This window comes from Salvelinus namaycush, chromosome 10 (assembly GCF_016432855.1).
Source record: "Salvelinus namaycush isolate Seneca chromosome 10, SaNama_1.0, whole genome shotgun sequence".
NCBI lineage: Eukaryota > Metazoa > Chordata > Actinopteri > Salmoniformes > Salmonidae > Salvelinus > Salvelinus namaycush.
In genome coordinates this window covers 26,697,718-26,719,338 of record NC_052316.1, presented here as the reverse complement: position 1 = coordinate 26,719,338, position 21,621 = coordinate 26,697,718, and the positions used below count along the sequence as shown (strand labels likewise).

The 21,621-nt window shown below is 43.1% G+C and overlaps 1 protein-coding gene across 1 annotated transcript; it reads left to right on the top strand.

Annotated features, from left to right (window-relative positions):
• The first annotated feature begins 8,721 nt into the window (after positions 1 to 8,721).
• Positions 8,722 to 20,262, top strand: LOC120054274 (sodium-dependent phosphate transport protein 2B-like). Its single transcript, XM_039001695.1, has 11 exons — positions 8,722 to 8,803; positions 10,632 to 10,760; positions 11,096 to 11,239; positions 11,602 to 11,713; positions 11,876 to 12,071; positions 14,715 to 14,810; positions 17,244 to 17,364; positions 18,050 to 18,217; positions 18,831 to 18,947; positions 19,119 to 19,243; positions 19,362 to 20,262. The coding sequence occupies exons 1-11, from the start codon at positions 8,722 to 8,724 to the stop codon at positions 19,911 to 19,913; spliced, it is 1,842 nt and encodes a 613-aa protein (XP_038857623.1). The 3' UTR covers positions 19,914 to 20,262.
• Positions 20,263 to 21,621: the final 1,359 nt, after the last annotated feature.

Genomic DNA, 21,621 nt, shown 5'->3' with positions numbered 1-21,621 from the left:
TGGCTGGAATGGAATCAATGGAACGGTATCAAACATATGGAAACCACATCTTTGACTCCATTCCATGAATTCCATTCCAGCCATTACAATTAGCTTGTCCTCCTATAGCTCCTCCCACCAGCCTCCTCTGATACAGAGCCATCTGAAATAAAAGAAACACATTATGGTGTCGAGGAAGAATGCTTCTACCTAAGACAGTTTAGATAGCTGACAGGTCATGCCGTGGAGGATATAGCGAAATAGTCTCATCTTTACATAACAAGACAACATCAATGAACAATATATTTTACAACATATTCTTTGTCTGTCCTTAAAATATAGGTATGATTGGCATTTTTATATCAGAAAATGTAGAGGGGGAAATGTAGACTATTTTCAGACAGTGGTGATTTTAGCATGTACATCTTGGTGGGGCAAACAAAAACATGTAGGATGCATGCCAGCAAAGCCCCTACACAACACTAAACATGACATTAATTGCACTATAACGGTGACAAACGGTGCCCACAAACTGTTAGGCCTACATAAAGCTGTCCCAACAGCAGAGTCCCAACAGCAGTCCCAACACCTTACCGCTGCTACAGTTTATTCAGCCTCATTTACTGCCTTTAAAAGAAACACAGCTGATATGGCTGACTTGCTTAAACAAATGTGGTTTCTACTGACAATTGAGATATACAAACTATGGTATAAAGGGACAAGCGGATAAGAGGCAATCCGTAATTTCGATAAAGACATTAATGAGCGAGAGACGACGGACGTAGTCAATATAACTATTTGTTCAGCACTTTTGAAATGTACAGCGACAGAATTCAGAACATTGGTCGTTCTTACATATAAACAGACAATGAAAGCTCTTATAATATTCGATGATTACATTTCTCGAAAACAGATTATAGGCAAACAAGCACACACCGGCCATGAACGATGTGTTTACAATACAACAGCTAATTAATAAGTTAAATATTTATTTTGATAATGGCCTTAATTAAGTTAGGCTGCTGATGAGAATAATTGAATTTGAAGTCAATCCACATTGTTGCCAATTTATTTTGGACTAAATGGATAATTATGTTAGATGATGATGGTATGCACACGTGACAATTCATTCACACTTGCTGTGAGGAGGTGCTATATAGGGCTCTTGAGGTCGGATGACCTAAATGTTCTGTCAGAAAAAATTACCAAAACGCCTAGCCCTACCCATTGTTACATCTGCACCTGCCACACCCTCTACTGCTCATCCTGTGTCTCCCTAACCTGCCACCCCTCCCCCAGTGCTCTCTCCCTGTGTGTGTGTGTGTGTGTGTGTGTGTGTGTGTGTGTGTGTGTGTGTGTGTGTGTGTGTGTGTGTGTGTGTGTGTGTGTGTGGGGGGGGGGGGGGGGGGGGGGGGGCAGAGACAGGTGTGCTGGAGGCAGAGCAGATCCCCACCAGCTGCAACCTGTTCCATAATCAAGACCTCTACAAATACTCAGCCCTGCCACTTCCACACTGCCGGATTGTAAAATCTGCTCAGTCTGCGTTTTAAGCTGTTTGTTCCTGCATAGATCCTGTTTTCGTGTTGTGCCTGTTGTCCCTTGCCTGATGCTGTTTTCCTCTCAGCTACAGTTCTGTCCGCTCTAACTCTGGTCCCTGTCTCCAGTCCCACGTCTTGTCAGTCCTGCTACCCTGTCGCGGACCCCCCACTTTACTGCTTCCTTGGATTCCTCTCCGGACCTGCTTACCTAGCCCCAACTCCCATCACTCCAGCCTTAGCCTCAGCATCTGGCTCCCTGCAACCCGCCCAAGCTTTTCCTGGCCTGCACACCATCTTCCCACTGTTTTTCAATAAATACCTTGGTTACCTTATCCCAGTCTCCTCGTCTGAGTTCTCTTGGGTTCAGCTGCTCTGCTCCGCGTAACACCCATAACACTAATCACCTTTAATAGAAGATGAACTATATAGCCTACCAGGGGCAATAATAAATCACACCCTTATCTGTTTTTATTATTGTATTGCAGTAGTAATAGTAATTTGTGAGTCAGTGATTACGCTCTTGTGATAAGCTTATTAATGCCGTTCTCATCAGTGGGCAATGGGCATCTCTCTATGCCATCATGATGTGAACTTTAGTTACTGTCATAGCCACTGTATGATGTCATGGGACTGCAGATGAGACAAATTTGATGCAATGTTTGTTGTACATGATCCCTGTCAAAAAATGTTAAGATTTTGAGGTAAATATTGCAATTGATATGGCCAAGCATTAAATATTGTAGTTACTTTTGAAGCCAGGGCATGCATGGAGGCCTACATCAAGTCAAAGTGAATTGTTAATGTACACAGATTGCAGATGTGATTGCAGGTGCAGCGAAATGCTTGTGTTTCTAGCTCCAACAGTCCCGTAATAATACCTAGCAATACAAAACAATACGCACATAATTCAAAAAGTAAAAAGAAAGAAATTAAGAAATATCAGAACGAGCAATGTCAGAATACGGATTATATATATATATACAGTATATACTGTAGCTAAACAGTGCATTCGGAAAGTATTCAGACCCCTTCCCTTTTTCCACATTTTATTACATTACAGCCTTATTCTAAAATGTATTATTTGTTTTCCACATTAATCTACACACAATACCCCATAATGACAAAGCGAAAACAGGTTTTTGGAATTGTTTGCAAATATATAAAAAATGAAAAACAGAAATACCTTATTTATATAAGTATTCAGACCCTTTGCTATGAGACTCGAAATTGAGCTAAGGTGCGTCCTGTTTCCATTGATCATCATTGAGATGTTTCTACAACTTGATTGGAGTCCACCTGTGGTAAATTCAATTGACTGGACATGATTTGGAAAGGCACACACCTGTCTATATAAGGTCCTATAGAGCATGTCAGAGCAAAAACCAAGCCATGAGGTAGAAGGAATTGTCCATAGAGCTCCGAGACAGGATTGTGTCGAGGCACAGATCTGGGGAAGGGTACCAAAACATTTCTGCAGCATTGAAGGTCCCCAAGAACACAGTGGCCTCCATCATTCTTAAATGGAAGAAGTTTGGAACCACCAAGACTCTTTCTAGAGCTGGCTGCCTGGCCAAACTGAGCAATCGGGGGAGAAGGGCCTTGGTCAGGGAGTTGACCAAGAACCCGATGGTCACTCTGACAGAGCTCCAGAGTTCTTCTATGGAGATGGGAGAAACTTCCAGAAGGACAACCATCTCTGCAGTACTCCACCAATCAGGCCTTTATGGTAGAGTGGCCAGACGGAAGCCACTCCTCAGTAAAAGGCACATGACAGCCTGCTTGGAGTTTGCCAAAAGGCACCTAAAGGACTCTCAGACCATGAGAAACAAGATTCCCTGGTCTGATGAAACCAATATTGAACTCTTTGGCTTGAATGCCACGCATCAAGTCTGGAGGAAACCTGGCACCATCCCTACGGTGAAGCATGGTGGTGGCAGCATTATATTGTGGGGATGTTTTTAAGTGGAAGGGACTGTGAGACTAGTCAGGATCCAGGGAAAGATGAAAGGAGCAAAGTACAGAGAGATCCTTGATGAAAACCTGCTCCAGAGCGCTCAGGACCTCAGACTGGGGTGAAGGTTCACCTTCCAACAGGACAACGACCCTAAGCACACAGCCAAGACAACACAGGAATCTCTGAATGCCCTTGAGTGGCCCAGCCAGAGCCCAGACTTGAGCCCGATCGAACATCTCTGGAAAGACCTGAAAAAAGCTTTGCGATGCTCCGCATCCAACCTGACAGTTTGAGAGGTTCTGCTGAGAAGAATGGGAGAAACTCCCCAAATTCAGGTGTTCCAGGCTTGTAGCGTCATACCCAAGAATATTTAAGGCTGTAATCGCTGTTAAAGGTGCTTCAACAAAGTACTAGTAAAGGGTCTGAATACTTATGTAAATGTGATATTTCAGCTTTTTTATTTTGGTATAAATTTGCTAACATTTCTAAAAATCTGTTTTTGCTTTGCCATTATGGGGTATTGTGTGTAGATTGATGAGGGAATAAGGCTATAATGTAACAATGTGGGAAAAGTCTGAATACTTTCTGAATGCGCGGTATATAATGGTGTGTATAGACTGTATGGGCAGTATATGAATAGAAAAGGTGTTTACAGCAGCATTTATATAGGATGAGCCTTGACTAGAATACAGTATATACATATAAAACAGTATGTAAAGTAAACATGATTAAAGTGACCACTGTTCAATGACTTTATGTGCATAGGGCAAAGCAGTCTCTAAGGTGCAGGGTAGCGTACAGGGTGGTAGCTGGCTAGTAACAGTGGCTAAGGTTCAGGGCAGGGTACTGGGCGGAGGCCGGCTAGTGGTTACTGTTTAACAGTCTGATGGCCTGGAGATAGAAGCTGTTCATCAGTCTCTCAGTCCCAGCTTTGATGCACCTGTACTGTCTCCTCCTTAGATGGTAGTGGGGTGAACAGCCCGTGGCTTGGGTGGCTGAGGTCCTTGATGATCTTCTTGGCCTTCCTGTGACACCAGATACTGTAGGTTCTGGAGGGCAGGCAGTGTGCCCCCGGTGATGTGTTGGGCTGACCGCACCCCCCTCTGGAGAGCACTGCGGTTGCGAATGGTGCAATTGCCGTACTAGGCGGAGATACAGCCCGACAGGAAGAAGTTTAGAAGTTTGTGAAGGTCTTAGGGGTCAAGCTGAATTTATTCAGCCTCCTGAGGTTGATGAGGCGCTTTTGCGCCTTCTTCACCACACTGTCTGTGTAAAGGGACTATTTCAGGTTTTGACCCTCTCCGCTGCTTAGCTCCTTCATTTTGTTGAGGGAGATGTCATTTTCCTGAGAGAGCCTCAACAGAGCCTCAACAGATGAGTTGTGTTTTGCAAATACATTTTGTCTTTACTATTTATCACTATATCTTGAAAAAATGTATCTTTAGTAGAAAAACATGTAAGCACAAAACTGTAGGGGAATATCCTTGATGAAGCATTTTCCATTGATTGGACGTTGGTTGGTTGCATGGTTATGAACTTCAAATGTCATTCATGACAAATCAGTCACCAATAATGTGTGTGGCATATAGGCTTGAACTGAAGTACACTTGGATTTATGATGGCACAAACAAGGTCCTAAACCTGATTCTAAATAAATGATACCTCTCTGCAACATGCTGTAATACTCAACATTTGTTTTATTTAAAGGTAGATTTCAAGCAAAAATCAGCTACAAAAATTAGCTACTGATGCAAGTGACCATGTCACCCAATGGTTTCAGAGGTTGATTTATATGAATTCAACCAAAACTGAATGTTGATCTGATATACACTGAGTGTACATAACATTAGGAGCACCTGGTCTTTCCATGACATAGACTGACCAGGTGAATCCAGGGTAAAGCTATGATCCTTTATTGATGTCACCAGTTAAACCCACTTCAATCAGTGTAGATGAAGGGGAGGAGACCGATTAAAGAAGGATTTTTAGGCCTTGACACAATTAAGACATGGATTGTGTGTGTGCCATTCAGAAGGTGAATGGCCAAGACAAAAGTTTTAACTGCCAGGGTGGCGCAGCGGTCTAAAGCACTGCATCGCAGTGCTTGAGGCGTCACTACAGCCCGGGTTCAATCCCAGGCTGTGTCACAGCCGGCGGTGACTGGGAGACCCATGAGGCAGCGCACAATTGGCCCAGCATTGTCCGGGTGGTTTGGCTGGCCGGGATTTCCTTGTCCCATTGTGTTGTAGCAACTCATTGTGGTGGGCCAGGTGCCTGCAAGCTGCAACCTGCAAGATTGTGTTTCCTCCGACACATTGGTGCAGCTGGCTTCCGGGTTAAGCGAGCAGTATGTCAAGAAGCAGTGCGGCTTGGCAGGGTCGTGTTTCAGAGGACGCATGGCTCTCGACCTTCGCCTCTCCCGAGTCCATAGGGGAGTTGTAGTGATGGGATATCATGGGCTGGGTTTTTTACGCTCAACAGTTTCCCGTGTGTATCAAGAATGGTCCCCCACCAGCCAACTTGACAGAAGCATTGGAGTCAACATGGGCCAGCATCCCTGTGGAATCAACATTTTGTAGAGTCCATGTTTGTTTGGTTGGTTGCTTGGTTTGTTTTTGCTGGACAACATGTGGGAAAACTTAAAGTACTTTCAAATGTATGATACAGCAGATTGATAAGAGGGTGTGTGTGTGTGTGTGTGTGTGTGTGTGTGTGTGTGTGTGTGTGTGTGTGTGTGTGTGTGTGTGTGTGTGTGTGTGTGTGTGTGTGTGTGTGTGTGTGTGTGTGTGTGTGTGTGTGTGTGTGTGTGTGTGTGTGTGAGCATGGGTGCGCATGAGAGAGAGAGAGAGAGAGAGAGAGAGAGAGAGAGAGAGAGAGAGAGGGAGAGGGAGAGGGAGAGGGAGAGAGATACTAAATGTAATTACATTTGCCAACTTGGATTCATAGTCTATCTTTGCCATACTGTATTACATTTTAACGTGAAGTTACTTACTGTAGGGCTATCATGTTTTAGACTTTTCTTTCCTCACAGTTGCTTAGACTGTTATAATAATGTGATACTCACAGTTGAGCTCTTCAACCCTTTATGATGCAGTATGAAACTGTTATTTTAAATTCCCACATACAGCCAGAGCCATTATAAGAGTGTCAACATGATAATATTGTCCTGATCAAGCCAAGCCATATCAAACATTAATCAGATAATAGTCTTATCTCTGATATACTAAAGTGTATTGCCTATGGTCCTTTGGTTGTTTACATAATAAAGTAGGCCTATATAGATCTTACCTTTTTTTTTACCCACAACATACTTTACTGTTGTTTTTGTTCTCTACAATATTTGCCAAAGAATTTGGCTTAACCTACAAAGGCCACCACAAGCCACCACCAGAGAGCATGTTTTCTACACTCAGAAGAGAAATGCATTACATACAAATGCAAACTGAGCCGGCCAGGACAACCTAAAAACATGCCACTATGATACAGCTCAAATCGAAAGTGACTTTTTCATAGCAGGTTCTAGGGGAATTTACGCAGCAGGTTAAGTTAATTAATGTAGCAGTTCAGGATAATTAGGTTAAGGTCAGGAAAAGGGCTAGGGTATAGCAATAATCTAGATGGTCTAAACCTGTTTAAAGTCTTAATTCAATTAGGCATATTAGTGAAAACTTCTATAAATCCGTTATTTGAATACCCTATTCTCAATCAAAGTGTGATAAATATTAACAGACTGGCCTTTTAGATATTTGAAAATGTGGCAATACAGTAAATCCATGTTGAAATCATCAAGGTTATTTGGTTAAGCCTAGTTCATTTGCTACTTTTCTGAGATTGACTGCTACTATCATCCCGCAAAAAAATTAAAAAGCTTATGACAGGCATTAGCCTACTTTTTACCTAGTGCCAACATAGTTGTAAAAACTCATGCCAGAGTAGGAATATTCCATCATACACTAATAATTTGACGTTGCCTGACCTACATTCACTGCAGATGCTCAGGTAAGCTCACTCACTGTCAGAGCGCCCCTTTTGCCACGGACTTTGAACAGTCAGGGTCCAGCGTGTTTTGCGCTTTATAAGCAGCATGCGGTATCCAGGTAGCTCAGGTGAAGGACTTCTGGCAAAGCCTCCACTACAGGTGCGTATTACCACTCTTCATACTGCAATACACCACACATTAGAAACAAGACTCATTCAGGTAATATCACAACAAAATAAAACTACAACAAACAAACAAGGATATGTTAGGAATTGTTACCTATAGCTGTATGCGCTTATAACCTCTAAATGATGATTATTATTATTGTTGGCACGCAGCTACACACAATGTGGAGCCAATGACTGGTGGAGCTTGTTTTCAGGAGTGATACCTTCTGCTGTTTTACCTCGCTCTCTTTTTGTCAAATGTTGTAAAGATAACGATGAAATAACTATTATTGTTATTATTAGAATAATAGGAATTCATTGTATTAGTTCTAGCCTAGTAATAGACATAGTATGCCTCTGATGTACACTATTTTTGTTTGAGATAACTCATTTTGATCCTTGGAAAATTTGAGCTTAGAGAGCTGTACTGATTCAACTTTTTGTATGGTTTCTTGAGGATTGTAGGCCCCTAGCACACAGTCATATTTGTATTTCTCTGTGGACTTTGTCAACGTGGATGTGAAAAAGCAACATCACCATGAGTTATTCCCATGGAATAAGTTTCCAGAATTTAAAGTAGAAATTGTCATATTTGGTAACATCTTGTGACAGGCACAAGGTTGCTTGGCTTTGCGTTGGAGGATACAAAAATATTATATTTTTTAGAAACTATCAAATAGAGGTGTCTCAATATAAAAGGACTGTGTATTTGTTTCCTCTGGGAGAGAAAAAGATTTAAAAAGTGAACAGGTACTGGCTTTTCACATTTACATTTTTTTCTTTCCTAATTGATTTATTCAAGTCAAAACTGTTTAGCCTTACTCCAATATACCTTGAGGTTTGCTACATGATCTTCATGGTTTACTGCAAAGTAAGTTATTTTTTCCTATAGGGCAATGCCTCTTCATCCAGAATTCAGAGATACTCCGTCTCCCACTCTTGGTATGTACAGTAGGCTACGCTTTACTATCTATGAAGTCCATACCTCACCACCAGGCAGCATCACCATACACAGAGGCAACCTCCACTCACAATTATCCTAATCTCACAGATGATGCTGGTAAGGCACCTAAAGACTCAGTCGTCCTGTCGGCATATTCTACCATGGACCTGGTGGACAAGGACCCGGATGAGGATGACCCCTGGAACCTCCCTGAACTGCAGGACACTGGACTCAAGTGGTCAGGTGAGATAGAGTGTGGTTGCATCGGAAATTGTGTCGGAAATTGTACCTCATTCCCAACAAAGTGCACAGCTTTTGACCACTGGGCGCTCGTCAAACGTTGTGCAATATAGTGCCTTGCAAAAGTATTCATCCCCCATTGGCGTTTTTCCTATTTTGTTGCGTTACAACCTGTCATTTAAATTTATTTTTATTTGGATTTCATGAAATGGACATACACAAAATCGTCGAAATTGGTGAAGAGAAATTAACTTGTTTAAAAAAAATCTAAAAAATACAAAACAGAAAAGTGGTCTATGCACATGTATTCACCCCTTTGTTATGAAGCCCCTAAATAAGATCTGGTGCAACCAATTACCTTCAGAAGTCACATAATTAGTTAAAGTCCACCTGTGTGCAATCTAAGTGTCACATGATCTGTCACATGATCTCAGTATATATACACCGGTTCTGAAAGGCCCCAGAGTCTGCCACACCACTAATCAAGCGGCACCACCAACCAAGTGACACAATGAAAACCAAGGAGCTCTCCAAACAGATCAGGGACAAAGTTGTGGAGAAGTACAGATCAGGGTTGGGTTATAAAAAAATCAGAAACTTTGAACATCCCACGAAGCACCATTAAATCCATTATAAAAAAATTGAAAGAATATGGCACCACAACAAACCTGCCAAGAGAGGGTCGCCCACTAAAACTCCTGGAACAGGCAAGGAGGGCATCAATCAGAGAGGCAACAAAGAGACCAAAGATAACCCTGAAGGAGCTGCAAAGTTCCACAGCTGAGATTGGAGAATCTGTCCATAGGACCACTTTAAGCCGTACACTCCACAGAGCTGGGCTTTACGAAAGTGTAGCCAGAAAAAAAGCCATTGCTTAAAGAAAGGCATGTGGGAGACTCCCCAAACATATGGAAGAAGGTACTCTGGTCAGATGGCCATCATGGAAAACGCTATGTCTGGCACAAACCCAACACCTCTCATCACCCCGAGAACAGCATCCCCACAGTGAAGCATGGTGGTGGCAGAATCATGCTGCGGGGATGTTTTTCATCGGCAGGGACTGGGAAACTGGTCAGAATTGAAGGAATGATGGATGGCGCTAAATACATGGAACCTGTTTCAGTCTTCCGGAGATTTGAGACTGGGACGAAGGTTCACCTTCCAGCAGGAGGGTGAACCTCTGTCCCAATGACACTAAGCATACTGCTAAAGCAACACTTGAGTGGTTTAAGGGGAAACATTTAAGTGTCTTGGAATCGCCTAGTCAAAGCCCAGACCTCAATCCAATTGAGAATCTGTGGCATTTCTGTACACCAGCGGAACCCATCCAACCTGAAGGAGCTGGAGCAGTTTTGCCTTGAAGAATGGGCAAAAATCCCAGTGGCTAGATGTGCCAAGCTTATAGAGACATACCCCAAGAAACCTGCAGCTACAATTGCTGCAAAAGTTGGCTCTACAAAGTGTTGACTTTGGGGGGGGGGGGGGGGGGGAATAGTTATGCACGCTCAAGTTTTCTATTTTTTTTGTCTTATTTCTTGTTTGTTTCACAATAAAAAATATTTTGCATCTTCAAAGTGGTAAGCATGTTGTGTAAATCAAATGATACAACCCCCCCCAAAAATGAATTTTAATTCCAGGTTGTAAGGCAACAAAATCGTAAAAATGCCAAGGGTGGTGAATACTTTGGCATACCACTGTATGTAGGGAATAGGGTGCCATTTCAGACACAGCCTAGCTCACCTTCTTTACCTATCACTGGGATGAAAATTAATGTTGAAGTGAGAACCTGTGTGACTACACCAACAAGAATTCAGTCTCTCTTTGGAAACAGAGTTGGATACCAAAGGGAAGGTTATGCGGGTTCTGACTTCCATCGTCAAGTTTATTCTGCTGGTTGGATTTCTCTACATGTTCGTCTGCTCTCTGGACGTCCTGAGCTCTGCTTTCCAGCTAGTTGGAGGTAACATTAAACCCGCTCTCTCTCTCTGTCAGAGTAGAGAAAATGAATTCAACCCAACCCAATCATATAATACAGTCATAATCAAATTAAAGTAATTAAAAGTGAATCTTTGTTGTCAACCAGGTCCTGATAAGGGACCTATTGTCCATACTTATGTTTTAGCTCTGCTCATTTAACATACGTTCATGTTGATGACATTACACAATATTATTCACAATTACAACTGTCCTCTTATTCTGTTTCTAAATATCATAAAATGGGCTGTTTATGGATATCAAAGCATTTATGGGATGTTTTCATTATGAATTTGGCTGTGTGTCACTGTGTATCCATAGGTAAGGCAGCCGGGGACATCTTCCAGGACAATGCGGTGCTGTCCAACCCTGTGGCTGGCCTGGTGATTGGAGTGCTGGTCACAGTGTTAGTCCAGAGTTCTAGCACGTCCTCCTCTATTGTGGTCAGCATGGTGTCTTCTGGATGTGAGTATACACACACATACAAGTACACATGGGACACATACACACATGCACACATAGACATTCACGCATGTACAGGATGCACATACACACACAAACAGATAGCATAGCGGTTAAGAGTGTTAGGCCAGTAACCAAAAGGTTGCTAGTTTGAATCCCCAAGCCAACTAGGTGAGAAAGATGTGTCCTTGAGCAAGGCACTTAACACAAATTGCTCCTATAAGTTGCTCTGGATAAAAGCGTCTGCTAAAATATAAACAAACACATTTTCACTCACTCATACACATCTGTATACATAACTACATGATCAAAGCCAAGTGATTATTGTCTCATATAATCCTAAAGTGATTGTATCTTCATTGAAGTGCTGGAGGTCCAGTCTGCAGTGCCTGTCATTATGGGAGCCAACATTGGAACCTCAGTCACCAACACTATCGTGGCGATGATGCAGGCAGGAGACAGAAATGAGTTCCGCAGGTACATCTGACTGGATAACTTTCTAAGCAGCCTAAATTGATAGAAGTTTACTTCACCATTTTGGACTATGAAAAAACATTATAATTTGTTGCTTGGTAACAAGCAGAATTGTATCGTGCTGGATAAATAGTGAGATGTAGATCCTGGTGTTATTTCTTCCAGGGCATTTGCTGGTGCCACCGTGCATGACTTCTTTAACTGGCTGTCTGTGCTGATCCTGCTGCCACTGGAGGCAGCCACTGGTGTCCTGTATAAACTCACCAAGATTGTCATCGACTCCTTTAACATCCAGGGGGGTGACAATGCCCCTGACCTGCTAAACGTCATCACTGACCCCCTCACCAGTGCCATCATAGAGGTAGGAGCAGCATTTCACCATCATGAAGCATCTTGTTAATCACTATATAAAATGCTATTCTGGATGATGTCATCTGGTGTACATCATGGGATTTTAACTAACTATGAGCAAGCAAAGGATAGTACTTTTGCTCCTGCCCAGACATTGCAGACATCAACCAATGGTTGCGTGCTTCGTCATCGACTGTGTCATCGACTGACAGATTGCTATAACATAGGTGGTCCTGTGTGACTCATTCGGTAGAGCATGGCGCTTACAACAGCAAATACTGTCGGTTCGATTCCCGCTGGGGCCACCCATATGTAAAATGAATGCATGCATGATTGTAAGTTGCTATGGATAAAAGTGTCTGCTAAATGGCATTTATTATTATCACATGAGTTTCCCCAATGCACCTGATAAAGCATTAACTACAATATGAGAAGTGAAACGTATTACAATGTATTTACAGTGCATTCGAAAAGTATTCAGACGCCATGACATTTTCCACATTCTGTACGTTACCGCCTTATACTAAAATAGATTAAATAAAAATAATTCCTCAACAATCTACACACAATACGCCATAATGACAAAATGAAAACAGGTTTTTATAAATTTTTGCAAATTTATAAACAATATAAAACAGAAATATATTTTTTTTATTTACATAAGTATTCAGACCCTTTGCTATGAGACTCGAAATTGAGCTCAGGTGCATCCTGTTTCCATTGATCATCCTTGAGATGTTTCTACAACTTGATTGGAGTCCACCTGTGGTAAATTCAATTGATTGTACATGATTTGGAAAGGCACACACCTGTCTATATAAGGTCCCACAGTTGACAGTGCATGTCAGAGCAAAAACCAAGCCATGAGTTAGAAGGAATTGTCCGTAAAGCTCCGAGACAGGAATGTGTCGAGGCACAGATCTGGGGAAGGGTACCAAAACATTTCTGCAGCATTGAAGGTCCCCAAGAACACAGTGGCCTCCATCATTCTTAAATGTAAGAAGTTTGGAACCACCAAGACTCTTCCTAGAGCTGGCCGCCTGGCCAAACTGAGAAATCGGGGGAGAAGGGCCTTGGTCAGGGAGTTGACCAAGAACCCGATGGTCACTCTGACAGAGCTCCAGAGTTCCTCTGTGGAGATGGGAGAAATGACAGTCCACTTGGAGTTTGCCAAAAGGCTCCTAAAGACTGTCAGACCATGAGAATCAAGATTTTCTGGTGTGATGAAACCATGATTGAACTCTTTGGCCTGAATGCCAACCGTCACTTCTAGAGGAAACCTGGCACCATCCCTACGGTGGTCAGGGACTTGACCAAGAACCCGATGGTCACTCTGACAGAGCTCCAGAGTTCCTCTGTGGAGATGGGAGAAACTTCCAGAAGGACAACCATCTCTGCAGCTCCAAGTCCACTTGGAGTTTGCCAAAAGGCACCTAAAGACTGTCAGACCATGAGAATCAAGATTTTCTGGTGTGATGAAACCATGATTGAACTCTTTGGCCTGAATGCCAACCGTCACTTCTAGAGGAAACCTGGCACCATCCCTACGGTGGTCAGGGAGTTGAAGAACCCGATGGTCACTCTGACAGAGCTCCAGAGTTCCTCTGTGGAGATGGGAGAAACTTCCAGAAGGACAACCATCTCTGCAGCTCTCCACCAATCAGGCCTTTATGGTAGAGTGGCCAGACGGAAGCCACTCCTCAGTAAAAGGCACATGACAGTCCACTTGGAGTTTGCCAAAAGGCACCTAAAGACTCTCAGACCATGAGAATCAAGATTTTCTGGTGTGATGAAACCATGATTGAACTCTTTGGCCTGAATGCCAACTGTCACTTCTAGAGGAAACCTGGCACCATCCCTACGGTGGTGGCAGTATAATGCTGTGGGGATGTTTTTCAGCGGCAGGGACTGTGATACTAGTCAGGATTGAGGGAAATATGAAAGGAGCAAAGTACAGAGAGATCCTTGATGAAAACCTGCTCCAAAGCACTGAGGACCTCAGACTGGAGCGAAGGTTTACCATCCAACAGGACAACGACCCTAAGCACACAGCCAAGACATCGCAGAAGTGGCTTCGGGACAAGTCTCTGAATATCCTTGAGTGGCCCAGTCAGAGCCAGGACTTGAACCCAATCGAACATCTCTGGAGAGACCTGAAAATAGCTGTGCAGCAACGCTCCCCACCCAACCTGACAGAGCTTGAGAGGATCTGCAGAGAAGAATGGGAGAAACTCCCCAAATATAGTTGTGCCAAGCTTGTAGCGTCATACCCAAGAAGACTCAAGGCTGTAATCGCTGCCAAAGGTGCTTCAACAAAGTACTGAGTAAAGGGTCTGAATACTTATGTAGGTAGATGTTATATTTCAGTTTTTTTGAATTTTTTATAAATTAGCAATAATGTCAAAAAATCCTGTTTTTTTTTGTGTGTAGATTGATGAGGAAATATTTTTTTTAAATACATTTTAGAATAAGACTAACAAAATGTGTAAAAAGTCAAGGGGTCTGAATACTTTCCAAAGGCTAGCAAGACACCTTTACAACCCTGAAACATATTTGAAACATCAGCTTAATATTACATTTGAGTTGATAGAGAACTTTAGTAGGCTATAATAAAATGATATACAACTGAACAGAAACCTTTCTTTCCCTCTAGCTGGATAAAACGGTCATCAGTGACATTGCCACGGGTGACCCAGCGGCCAGAAACAAGAGTCTGATCAAAATCTGGTGCAAAACAGAGAAAATCACGGTAAGACCCTGTCATAATAGCCGTGTCACACCAGGAATTATTCATCAGATAGTCAAACAATGGGTTATTGTTGACCAAGTTTGTGATGATTGATGATGAAGACTTTTCCGACAGTAAAAAAACAAGATAACACTGTAGTACAGCTGGGAGTGCTATCTCTTAAGCCCTCGGTCGCAGGGTTAATGTTTGACAGCTTTTAGCTTGGCCAGAGTGATTCTACTTATAAGGACCAGTGCTTTATTGCCACAATACCATAATGAAGGTGGGATTTTCGGCAGTGCAGTCAAAACGTGATTTCCTGTGTTTTTATATACACTGCTCAAAAAAATAAAGGGAACACTAAAATAACACATCCTAGATCTGAATGAATGAAATATTCTTATTAAATACTTTTTTCTTTACATAGTTGAATGGGCTGACAACAAAATCACACAAAAATGATCAATGTAAATCAAATTTATCAACCCATGGAGGTCTGGATTTGGAGTCACACTCAAAATTAAAGTGGAAAACCACACTACAGGCTGATCCAACTTTGATGTAATGTCCTTAAAACAAGTCAAAATGAGGCTCAGTAGTGTGTGTAGCCTCCACGTTCCGGTATGACCTCCCTACAACGCCTGGGCATGCTCCTGATGAGGTGGCGGATGGTCTCCTGAGGGATCTCCTCCCAGACCTGGACTAAAGCATCCGCCAACTCCTGGACAGTCTGTGGTGCAACGTGGTGTTGGTGGATGGAGCGAGACATGATGTCCCAGATGTGCTCAATTGGATTCAGGTCTGGGGAACGGGCGGGCCATTCCATAGCATCAATGCCTTCCTCTTGCAGGAACTGCTGACACACTCCAGCCACATGAGGTCTAGCATTGTCTTGCATTAGGAGGAACCCAGGGCCAACCGCACCAGCATATGTTCTCACAAGGGGTCTGAGGATCTCATCTCGGTACCTAATGGCAATCAGGCTACCTCTGGCGAGCACATGGAGGGCTGTGCGGCCCCCCAAAGAAATGCCACCCCACACCATGACTGACCCACCGCCAAACCGGTCATGCTGGAGGATGTTGCAGGCAGCAGAACGTTCTCCACGGCGTCTCCAGACTCTGTCACGTCTGTCACATGTGCTCATGTGCTCAGTGTGAACCTGCTTTCATCTGTGATGAGCACAGGGCGCCAGTGGCGAATTTGCCAATCTTGGTGTTCTCTGGCAAATGCCAAACGTCCTGCACGGTGTTGGGCTGTAAGCACAACCCCCACCTGTGGACGTCGGGCCCTCATACCACCCTCATGGAGTCTGTTTCTGACCGTTTGAGCAGACACATGCACATTTGTGGCCTGCTGGAGGTCATTTTGCAGGGCTCTGGCAGTGCTCCACCTGCTCCTCCTTGCACAAAGGCGGAGGTAGCGGTCCTGCTGCTGGGTTGTTGCCCTCCTACGGCCTCCTCCACATCTCCTGATGTACTGGCCTGTCTCCTGGTAGCGCCTCCATGCTCTGGACACTACGCTAACAGACACAGCAAACCTTCTTGCCACAGCTCGCATTGATGTGCCATCCTGGATGAGCTGCACTACCTGAGCCACTTGTGTGGGTTGTAGACTCCGTCTCATGCTACCACTAGAGTGAAAGCACCGCCAGCATTCAAAAGTGACCAAAACATCAGCCAGGAAGCATAGGAACTGAGAAGTGGTCTGTGGTCACCACCTGCAGAACCACTCCTTTATTGGGGGTGTCTTGCTAATTGCCTATAATTTCTACCTTTTGTCTATTCCATTTGCACAACAGCATGTGAAATTTATTGTCAATCAGTGTTGCTTCCTAAGTGGACAGTTTGATTTCACAGAAGTGTGATTGACTTGGAGTTACATTGTGTTGTTTAAGTGTTCCCTTTATTTTTTGGAGCAGTGTATATTTTCCACTATGAGTTTGGAATAATACTGTGAAATTGTGAAAATTATTATAATGCCCTTTTAGTGTAGGCGCTGTTTGAAAAGACCGCCTGAAATGTCAACCTGTTTTGGTGTCAGCCTGTTTTGGCATGCCTTGTGACATCACCAGGTGGTAAATCAGTTAATAGACCAATAAGAGAGTTCCAAACCTCTCTGCTAATAACAGCACATTTTCAGTTTTCCCCTCCCAACTCAGATCACTCCCAGACAGTCCTATCAAAATACCAGCTTGAAAAATTGCTCTTTGCTAAGAAGCTATTTTTGTTTCTTTTTGACCATTGTAATTGTAATCAATTACAGTAAAGTACTTAACTGTTACCCAGAAAGGATTTGATATTGAGATAAAAATGGCTGTGTTGGACCTTTAATAAAATGCCCTTTCTTTACTAGTCAATGTGGATGTTATTGTTTCCATAGGTTTTGATTACAATGATTACGCACTGTGCATTTATCTGTATTGGCGAAAAAACTTTTATTATTGTTTTTTAGACTCTTTTAAATATAACAGTTCCCTCAGCTGCCAACTGCACGATCGGCGTCCCCTGTTGGGTGGAAGGCAACAAGACATGGACGCAGATAAATGTGACTGAGACGATCAATCTACAGAGATGTAAGTACAGCACAATCACTGTGCCCATGATCACATAAAAGGCCTATACAGAGCAATTTGGATTACCTGATACGCTCAGTCAAACATCTGTGAAACCAGAGAACAACCCCCCCCCCCCCCCTCCCCACCACCACCACCTGACACAAGGACAATGACTTCCATTCAGTCTATTTAGTGACTCATCGCATACCCTCCCCTCCCCTCACCTCTTCTACCTGCTCAAATACCCTCCCCTCACCCCCTCTACCCGCTTAAAAGTCCCATTCATTCTGGCCAGCAGAAGCACCTGAGTGGCCCAAGGCCGAACGACGGGCCAGCACTCCCAAGTCTAACACAGCCAAAAAAATGAATACCTGTATGCTTGGAAAATCAGCCAATCAAAACAAGGGAAAGGGTCATCACTCTCATTTTGGCTTGGATCAGATCCTGTTGTAATGTAACCCATTACTTTGGGTCACCAGACATGTCAGGGCTAAGTGTAGAAGCTATGGGGAAAAAAACATGTTGACTGTTGAAGTAACATTCTTCCTATCCTTTCCATCAAATCGGTGGAAGTCCTGTCAGGACAGAAAAATTACCTTATCACTAATCTCACCAAACTAATTACCTTCTCTCTAATCTTTCAATTTTATCCCACCCTTGTCCCAGGTATATCTTTAATAACATTTGGCATCTTCCCATGCAGGCAACCATATCTTTGCCTATGCTAACCTGCCTGACCTGGCTGTGGGCCTCATCCTGTTGGCCCTGTCCCTGCTCATCCTCTGTACCTGCCTCATCCTCATCGTCAAGCTGCTCAACTCCATGCTCAAGGGACAGGTGGCCGTGGTCATCAAAAAGGTGCTCAACACAGGTGAGAAGACATTGGCTATCTTCCCAATCTACTCAGAACGCTGGTAGAACATACGCCCTGTTTGATAACACAGGATTAGCCACTCTGCAGATTGAAGGTCACATCAGGTGCTCTGGTCCTGTTACATGACTATCCTGTGATTGTTATGGTCACCTAGATGTTCATGTTGAAAGTAATCCTAAAATTCACTTTGATGTTTATGTTGAAAGTAATCCTAAAATTCACTTTGATGTTTATGTCGAAAGTAATCCTAAAATTCACTTTGATGTTTATGTTGAAAGTAATCCTAAAATTCACTTTGATGTTGAAGGGGTCATAATACAGTCAAAGTGATCTTAAGGTTAAGGTCTCCAAGCTTTTAACATTTTATTTAACTAGGCAAGTCAGTTAAGAACAAATTCTTATTTACAATGACGGCCTACCCCGGCCAAACCCTAACCCGGATGACGCTGTGCCAATTGTGCGTCGCCCTATGGGACACCCAATCACGGCCGGTTGTGATACAGCCTGGAATCAAACCAGGGTCTGTAGTGAGATGCACTGAGATGCAGTGCCTTAGACCGCTGCGCCACTCGGGAGCCCATGCTTAACCTGCTCTGTCTTGTCTGTTCAGACTTCCCCTTCCCCTTCGGCTGGGTCACTGGTTACATTGCCATCCTGGTTGGAGCAGGAATGACCTTCATCGTTCAGAGCAGCTCTGTCTTCACCTCTGCAATCACGCCCCTTGTTGGTGAGTAGTTAGGCATATTTGTTTAGCGTCTATCTATCCATTTACCTTTAGCTGTCTCCTATTGCATCCAAACCTACTGGTACACTCAAGTATTCTTTCAGTATCATGTAACCCTGCATGTATTATTTTTCTCTGGCCCATGTCTTGTTCCTTCTCTCTATCGTCCAACAGGTATTGGTGTTATTAGCCTTGAGAGAGCCTATCCCCTGACATTGGGCTCTAATATCGGCACAACTACCACTGCTATTCTTGCTGCTATGGCTGCTCCCGGGGAAACCCTGGCCAACTCACTGCAGGTTTGTTGTAGTTATCATTTATTTTTATGGCGGTGTCATATTGCTCTCTGTCCACTCTGTCTCTCTATACATCAGTGTTATTGAAGTCTCACTCACCCTGTTTGCATCTCCTCTGCAGATTGCACTGTGCCATTTCTTCTTCAACATAGCGGGGATCCTGCTGTGGTATCCTATCCCCTTCACTCGGATCCCCATCCGCTTGGCCAGAGCCCTGGGGAACCGCACAGCCAACTACCGCTGGTTCGCAGCGATCTACCTCCTGCTCTGCTTCTTCCTCATGCCCCTGACCATCCTGGGGCTCTCCCTGGCCGGCTGGCAGGTCCTGGTGGGGGTGGCCGTGCCCATCGTTGTCCTGGCCATCTTCATCATCATCGTCAACCTGATGCAGACACGTTGTCCTCGGTACCTGCCCAGCAGGCTCCGGAACTGGGACTTCTTGCCCCGCCCCCTGCACTCCATGGCCCCCTGGGATCGAGTGGTAATGTCTGGCATGGCCTTCTGCGGCACCCGCTGCTGCTGCTGTTGTAAGTGCTGCCAGAAGACTGAGGATGAAGAGAAGGGTGGTAAGGAGAGGAAGAAGAGTCAAGAGATGTATGATAACCCAGCCCTAACCAGAGACGATGAGCCACTAGAAGCTCCCAAGGAAAGTGTGAAAGTTACACAGCTCTGACACAGTTATGAATTCACTGTAACATATCTGTAAGACATATATAACCTATTTGTAACATATATGTAATCCTCCACATTTGCTCAGGCTTTATGGACTGAACCAGTCTCTGTTTCGGTGATACTGTATCATGAAGTGGTGAAGGCCCGAACACGGCAACTGTACTTCTTGTAGGAGAACATCACCAAAAAGTGTTGAGTATCCACTGTATATATTTATTGGGGCGTAATACATATATTGCTAAAACCACTCCATGGAATCATACAACAGATATATTTTTGATAATGTTTATTGAATGTATCATTTCAATTTTCATGATGAAATAGAATGGGATAAACATGCACTTTTTATTGAATTGATGTATCACTGACTATTTAAAAATGTTTTACCTTTTGATATTTGTAAATAATACAAATTATTAGTTGTAAACAGAATGTTGTGATATATTTCCAATTAGTGTAATGTTCCTCATTGATAATTTACTGTATTGCATTGTGTATTGTATCATGACTGACTGTAATTTTACATTCTGTCGGACTGAATACATGTTGGTATTTGTTTTATATGGAGTTTCACAGTATTGTCTCTCATCAATAAATATTAGAAACCAATGCATCAGTTTGTGTCATGCTTATAGGTAAAAAACTGAAAGGTTATTTGCATGGTTGAGTTGGTATTATGATATATTTTGTGTTGTAGAATATATATTTTAGATTTCAAAATGCCTGGTCATGTGATTGATAATGCATAACTGTAAGCTAATGGGTACAGTAGACTGGTTACCCCAAGTGAGTTGTGCTCCAATGCTGTAGCTGGTTTTTGGGAGGTTGTATCAGTGTGTACTACTGATAGTAGTAAGTGAAATGCATCAGATGTGCCTTTGGACAGTAGCCATCTGGGCAGAACTTTTCCCTGGTCAGGAGTGAAGGCCAACATCCTGCTGGCCCATAGAGACCAGCAGGTACACTGTACACACGCTGCATCACCTCCTGCCACGCACATGCCTGTCTTGCCCTATAGTTCACCTGGGAGACCACCCCTGCTCAAGCCAAGGTGCACTTCATGAGTAGAACTCTGAATACGGTGATAGTACTTTATAGTTAACTACAGTGTCTAAATCAATTGGCACAAATGGCAGCAGATCAGAAAACCAAACACAAGGTTATCATTGCTATGATTTCTCAAATATTGATTCATATACTACCAATTCGATCTATTCTTTCAGACTGAGTAATGTTATAGTAATGAAAGAAAATATGCAGGTAGAGAAAGTTCCGGAACTGGTGATAACCTTGGATAAATAGTTGAATACTCAGCTGTTTCAAATACATGTTGGTCTTTATTTTCTGAAAGGACAGTTTATAAACTATGGTTTAATGCGTGGCTTAGACCACACATCAACTCAATCTCTGTATGTCCTGGATGTTGACAAAGTCGAAAAGTCTCCATGAAAAAAACCCCCCATAAATGATTATAAAGGTTGGCCGTGGGAAACATTTCTATTAAATGAGTTTGACTAAACAGAATAGTATTACAAAGCACAACGTGATAGCAGTTAAACTGTCACATTTATTACATTTGGCAACAGTGTTAGTTGGCAATTAATCTTGTTCATCAGTGTTTGTTGTTGTCGAGATTCAAGGTAATATCAGTCGTCATATAATGATTAAATAACTGCATATTAATGAGAGAGAAAGAGAAAGCCCTCCAA